Below are 7116 nucleotides of genomic sequence, written 5' to 3'. Positions count from 1 at the left end.
GCCCTTAAAATATATATATATGTTATGAAATTAATAAAAATTAAAATTAAAATTTTGAATAAACATACTGCTGACAATCATTTCTATCTATATGCAAGTCGGATGATAACTAACAGCCTGAATTTCTGCAGTTTATATGAATGTGGATCGTTCTTTACTATGTAGTTCCGGAGTACTGCTGGAACAAAGATGTTGATGACAAGATAACAATCCCAAATATAATCTAAGTATAATGTTCATGGGCACCTGCGCGTGCAACTAATAAAAATAAAACGTTTTTTAAAATAATTATACATATAAAAAAAGTTATTCGGCTACTAACTAGATAAGATGTGAGTTACTTCTGACTATATTTCTTGGATAAACGCCGAATCGTTTTCGTGGCCAAACCAGAAGTTAACAGCGCTTAATTCTCTCGCTTCGCCGGTTCACCTCTGCGTGTGTCAGGCCGACACCTGACCGGCTGTTGGAGGACATCCAAATACTCCGCTGAGGCTGAGGTCAGAGCATCGTCTACCATGAAACAATGAATTTTATAACAAAACCACGTTAGTCCGGGCATTGGCTGCGACGTTAGGTGCTATATTTGATTATATTATGGTATGTTGCCGTTGTCTTCGAGTGTGTTCCTAACATGTCTGCTGTTCCCTAAACAATGAAGAAACACAGAGCCGCAAAACATATAACGTTACGGAAACGGTGCGAACTGCAACCGTTCTTCTGACTGATATGTGTGTTCAAATTGAGACACAATTGTATAGCTAACTTAGCTTAAACAGTAAACGGCAGCTGACAACAGATCTACTCCGCTTTGATACCATTCTAGCCGTACCTTTAGTGTGCAGCTAGCTAACATCACGCTGTACTGCGCCGGTAACGTTACCGTTATAAGCCTAACGTTGTATCGTCGCGTTATGTGTTTTCTTTGTTATTTTTAGGCGGAGGATGAGCAGCACCGATGTGGCTTTTAACAAAAAAAAAATGAAAACACGGTGTAAGTGTGTAAAGACACACTAAGGGGCGCTCTGGCACACGTAAACAAAACCGGGTACCAGCTTATAGTAAAGCAACCCCGTAAACCAATTTTTTTTCATAGGATGGCGAAGTTATGACCCGCCCTACTCTGCTTCTGATTGGCTAGATATCGTTGCCTTCGTTGTTTTGATTGGTTAGGTTTAGGTATGAAGAGTGAGATTGGGTAGGGTTAGGGTAAGAATATCAGGTTAAGCCAATCAGAGGCAGAGTAGGGCGGGTCATGACTTCGCCATCCTAGGAAAAAAATCGCTACCCGTAAAGGCGTGTATTTTGTAACTATTAGCTGTATTAATATTGGTTAATACTAATCTTCATAGTATTTTTTACAGTCTATGGTTAAAAGCGAATTTACTTATGCTTTATATATAAGTCATAAGCCATCAATTAGAGCAACTTTCGGGTTTTCCAGGTCGTGAAAAATCGTTCTTAAAGTCATTAAGTTATTAATAAACTGTATCAAGTGTCTCACTTTCTAATAAGCCATCATGTCTTCATTACAAATGCTAATATAAGCCAACACTGAAAAACTGTATTTAAACTGTAATTATAAATGTTAATAATATTTTTTATAACAGCCCATCAATTATTTAACTGTAAATAGATTTTCATCGAAAAGCTCTGCAGCATTTTTCCAAAAGGTCAGGGGTCTTAGATTCCATTGAAGCATCTACCTGATCACCTAAAGGGCTAAGAAGACTAACACCTTATTATTTTCATAATCTATCAATCTGTTGATTATTTTCTCAATTAATCGATTAGTTGTTTGGGCCATAAAATGTCAGAAAATGGTGAAAATGTCGATCACTGTTTCCCAAAGCCTAAGATGACGTTCTCAAATGTCTAGTTTTGTCCCGACCAACAGTCCACAACCCAAAGATATTAGTTTACTATCATTGAGGACTAAAGAAATCAAAAACTGTTCCTATTTGAGAAGCTGGACTCAGAGAATTTGGAAATTTTCCTCATAAAGAATGACTCAAAATAATGAATCGATTATAAAAATAGTTGCCAATTCATTCAATAGTTGGCAACTAATTGATTATTTGACTAATCGTTGCAGCAGTCAGAGGTCTTTTCATAACCATTAATAATGCCATTAATTAAAACTTACAAACCCTTAGAAAGGATGCTCTGTTAGAACATGAGCTCAAGAACTGCAAATACAGTATACACCTTACTTCAGATGCATTATCATTTTACAATTTACACATCTTTTGTGTGTCTGACAACTATATAACATCAGATTTTCCTGTTTCTTACATTCTGTGTCCTTAATCTTTTGATTTCTGTAGGTGAGGCACCCAGACTGAACTACAACATGTAAGAGCCTCATATACATTTTAAAGAAGTTTGAGTAAAATTACATTGAATATTAATTTCCTAACCCTAACCTTAACCCTTTTTAAGCTAATGTCTTTTGTTTTTTATTTTTGAAGGTCAGGGTTGAAATACCACGTCTCTCTGCCTGTGGCTGTGGGCGCCCTATTGGTGGGTCTTCCATACTCCATCTCTCTAGCAGCCCAGTGGCTATATGGCTGGCCCAATAAGCCTGGATATAAGAAATACGTAGAAGCTCTAAAACCAAGGTAACTTGTGAAATACTATATATCTGTTTTTTCCCTGTGAAATACAATTTAGTTACAAGTTCTGACTTACTGTTTCCCTTCTCAATCAGGCGAATATACTGTTTGACCAGAGCTGTGCTGGAAACACTTAAATACCTACAGTATGGGAGACTTTACTTTCAGTGGAAGTCATGGTACAAGAATGACGAAAACCGTAAGCATTATGAGAAGGTGTGTTAAGGATAAGTTAGAAAAACCTGCTTGTTGTCATGTATGTGTCTTTATGTAGATCATGTATGTTAGAGACCACACATTCCAGTGTTATTGTTTCTAGAAAATGTTGTCAGTCTATGAAACACTTTATGTATTACATGTAACAGTTTGTGATAAAAGTCTCCATTTTGTCTGTCTGGATACTTGAAAGGGCATCACATTTGGTCGTCGAAGCAACAAACTGGACCTGTACCATCCGCCCAGGTTGGGTAAGTCTGAGGATGTGCCGGCACCATTGGTCATTTTCATCTACGGAGGTGCATGGGGCTCTGGAGAAAGAGCCATTTACTGTTTGTTGGCCAGACAGATGGCTGAAGAACTAAGTGCAACTGTCATATGTCCCGACTACTGCACATATCCAAAGGTAAGAGTTTAGAACAACACACAGTAGTCTTGTTGGCATTTGATAAGATTTCTAGCTCATACTGTATGACTGAAATATGAAATGTTCTTCTCATACATCCGTGAACTGTAGGCTAGAATTATACCCACATGATAGATAAGAAATTTAATTAGAAATGTTAGTGTGGTATCTGAAGTGACTTCTACTTTCATCTGATCGCCAGGGGAATGTTTTAGGGATGGTACAGGATATTGCTGACTGCTTGGTTTGGGCCCAAGAGAGTGGACAGAAGTTCAACTTTGACAAAGTAAGAAACATCTTTTAACTGTTCTGTAGAAATTCAGGAAAGGGCTGATTGTAATGGCAAGATTGACCGTTCTTTCTATGTGAATCCTCAAAAGAAGAAAATCTTTTAAACCTTCTATGAAATGAGACTCGTCATGTCATCGCATACATGAAGCCTACAGGCACAGTATCTCAGTATTTCACAATCCCTTTCAATATCACATAATCTTTGCAGATAACAGTCCAATCTCAGAAGAAAATTATGATCTTAAAGTATTTTCATGGGACATTTTTAAGCCTGAGGTTTAACATAACTAATTTCTAAAAACTCTCCAGTTTAATAACACTGACCCATATATTTCTAATGTACTAACATGTGAAAATATTTATATTTTGTTGGAGAATACTTTCATTTAAGTTGGGTTTTTTTTTAGACATTTTGCCATCATTCTGCACATCCACATTCACCCAGTGTTACTGCTGAAGGTTGCTAACATGTCAGTACAAGCATGTTGTTCATTCTCTGTCTCATTCTTCTTTCTTTTACAGGACAACATAGTGTTAATTGGCCATTCAGCTGGTGCACATTTATGTGCACTGACCACACTCTTTCTCACTGACTCAAGAGAGGAGCTTTTCATAGAGGCAACCAAGCAGCAGGACATTACACTTGCAATAAGAGGAGTTATTGGTAAGTAAGTTTGTATTGACAACAGTTTTATGCTAAAAAATGTATGTGTGGCTCAAAGATGTTTTCTGCCTTTGAATTATTTGGTGGTGGTTTTTATCGCCTTTTCCATGACCCGAGGGCATTTGACAACATTTCTAACAGCTGCTCAAGCTCAAAGCAAAGTTCTCCAAATACAGTTTTCCAAAAAGAAAAGAATTGTAGATTTGCTTTTTTCATATTTCCGTCAAAACCGATGTTCATGTGAATGAGTCTCTTTTGCATTTCCTGAACAGGTCTTAGTGGCGTCTACAACATCATGGACCATTACGAGCACGAGCAGAAGCGAGCGATTGAATACGTTTCCACCATGCACAAAGCCATGAATGGCGTAGAGAACTTCCCGTACTACTCGCCCACACACATGCTGCGGAAGTTGAGCCAGGACAAACTGAACAGGTGTGACGATACAACAGCTGAGACTTTATTTCTTATCTTCAACAGCAATGGAAGCATTTGTTTTTTTATTTATTTTTTACAGTATCAATATGAAAATGTTTTAGCTATAGTCTTCTCTTGTCTCCATTTACAGAGTGCCTCCATTCGCTTTGCTCCACGGTACCAGTGACATTATCGTACCCGTTGAATCTTCCACAAAGTTCTCTGAGCTCCTCACCTCGCTGTCTGTGCGGGTGTCGCTCTACCTGCTGCCCAGAGTCGACCACACTGAGATCGTCACCGACCTCATGGCGTCAGACAGACGCTTCTACCATCCCATCTACAGCTGTATCAAACAGGAGTACAGAAAACTTCTGGGAACCTGCTGACGTCCCATCAGATCATCCGTTCATCATTTATATTTACTGATTGTGCCATACACTTGATTTGTTTACAGTAACTGCTCTAATACCTCAAAGTGTATTATATTTAGCCTTGATTTCAACTTTATTCTTTTCAATTGTAATTCAATAATTCAATAACAGTTCATCATTTAGCCATTTGTGTGTGTGTATGTGTGTAATTGAGTAAATCCAGGAGTCACTTTTCTAATCATTTATAATGTATGGTCTGGAATTTTTTTTCTTAATGGATGGTAATCTGGATAACATCATACTGGATAACATCATACTCAGACTTTATAAGTGAAAGGTATCATGAAGTACAAACTTTATAATGAAAAATACATGAATACGTGTAGTATTAACATTGAAGTCCTGCTACTGAAGTCTCCAATTGAAGTGACAACATTTTGATTCATGAACTTGCCTGTTTATTTAATATAAAATATTTTCCTGACTGTAACATCTTGTTCTTACTATTTATTGATCTTTGAAAAGAACAGACATTAAACCCACCAGAAGGAACTGGTAACACTTTTCTCCTCGCCTCGGGTCTTTTAACTGCCCACAGATCTCTCACAATTTTATGCTTAATAGATCAAGGTGCAGTGTTTGACTTGTATTAAAGTTGTGTATCTGATCTGTGTTGTACATACATACAGTACTAATCTACTAGAGTAAGAATTTGGTATATGTAGGCAGTACAGCAAACCCTGAAATACACATTGGTTTAAAAATAAATGAAGGCAGTAACATGTAAGACACAATGCACAAATATGCATTTATGAGCACCAATTAAAGATTTTTCTACTGGTACAGTCAGCTTCCGGGGCTGATCCAGCATTGCAAATGACAGTAATCATAATTTTCCTTATTCATAATTCATAATTTTGATTTATTATAGTAGCAGCAGCAGTAAGAGTAATAGAAATAGTACTAACACGAGTAGTAATGAAGTTAGAAACACTAGAAGTAAAAGCAATAGTATTAAAAGTAGTAGCTCTTGCAATAACAGCAAGTAGCTAGTAATGTACAACAAAAGTGATAATAGTAATAGGAGTTGGTATGTTTTTATCTTAACTTTCTACTTACTTTTAGTGGGCTCAACCATAATGTAGAAATATATTAATTTGCCATAATCCCTTTATTTAAACTGTCCCACCACCTTTTACTGACATTTTATTACTATTCTTTTATGACCATTGGATATCAACCTTGCAGCAAGACCTGGCTCATATATATTTATATATATATATATGTGTGTGTGTGTGTGTGTACTAGCTCAAATATATATACTATATATAGACAAATATATATAAACCCCTCATCCCAATAGTGTATGACACTTTAAATTAGGACCCATGGCAAACATGAACTCAGTTAACAGTTCCATCTATTAAAACTGCATAGGCGGAATTAGGTGCTTTTGACTGGGGTCCCCTAGGACCCCAATACATCGGTACTTCTAAAAAAGCACTAATTGAGACAGAGACGGAAAACAATGTTATAAAGTCATTAGGAACAAATTAATTAACAAAGTCATGAAAAATTGGAGTGATAGAATAAAGCATCTGTGAGATATGACAAAAAGTAAACCTCAGGGGTCTGCAGGTACCCCAGTCAGTAGGATTAAGTTTAAAGTCATTTAGAACAGTGGTTCTCACTGTTTTCCCCACCAAAGACCCCTAAATTAACACAAAATATACCAGACCCCCATTTGTTAAGATTTTGACCCAGGGTCCCCCATCTGATAAGACTTTGTGTCATTGTGTTACTTATGGATGGAATCATAGTGAAAATAAATTATTCCCCTTTTTGCTGGGGACCCCCTGGTACACCCTTGAGGACCCCTGTAGGTCCCTGGACCCCACTTTGAGAACCATTGATTTAGTGCATACTTTAAAAGGCTTTAACTTTGGTTTTATAACTTTTTTTCAAAGTGTGACTTTTATTTTATATTAATGATTGTTCATTATTTAGGCAAATGTAATTAATGAGCATACTAAGCTCTTTTTTCCCTCTCCCACATTTATTTTTCTTGTTTGTGTTGTATTTTGTTTTTGTTTGTAACATGTGCCAATAAATAAACTTAGACTAAGAGCTCATTAC

General features: G+C 36.8%; 1 protein-coding gene across 2 annotated transcripts; it reads left to right on the top strand.

Annotated features, from left to right (window-relative positions):
• The first annotated feature begins 297 nt into the window (after positions 1-297).
• On the top strand, positions 298-5546 carry si:dkey-193c22.1 (uncharacterized protein LOC567837 homolog). Of its 2 annotated transcripts, none has more exons than XM_044376608.1 (9): positions 298-500; positions 2328-2355; positions 2472-2621; positions 2711-2831; positions 3025-3237; positions 3440-3523; positions 4051-4192; positions 4465-4627; positions 4761-5546. In XM_044376608.1, coding segments are annotated over exons 2-9 (1110 nt in total). In that variant the 5' UTR covers positions 298-500; positions 2328-2353; the 3' UTR covers positions 4996-5546. The 2 variants fall into 2 exon arrangements, with proteins under 2 accessions (XP_044232543.1, XP_044232534.1); XM_044376599.1 differs by having other exon boundaries at positions 298-600.
• The last annotated feature ends 1570 nt before the right edge of the window (positions 5547-7116 follow it).

This window comes from Thunnus albacares, chromosome 2, assembly GCF_914725855.1.
Source record: "Thunnus albacares chromosome 2, fThuAlb1.1, whole genome shotgun sequence".
Taxonomy (NCBI): domain Eukaryota; kingdom Metazoa; phylum Chordata; class Actinopteri; order Scombriformes; family Scombridae; genus Thunnus; species Thunnus albacares.
Note: the sequence above shows the minus strand (reverse complement) of the source record. Positions and strands in the feature narration are given on the sequence as shown.

Coding starts and splice junctions, on each gene's coding strand:
- si:dkey-193c22.1 (XM_044376608.1), top strand. Junction 2,832..3,024: donor ACCGTAAGCATTATGAGAAG/GTGTGTTAAGGA, acceptor GATACTTGAAAG/GGCATCACATTTGGTCGTCG. Junction 4,193..4,464: donor TGCAATAAGAGGAGTTATTG/GTAAGTAAGTTT, acceptor TTTCCTGAACAG/GTCTTAGTGGCGTCTACAAC.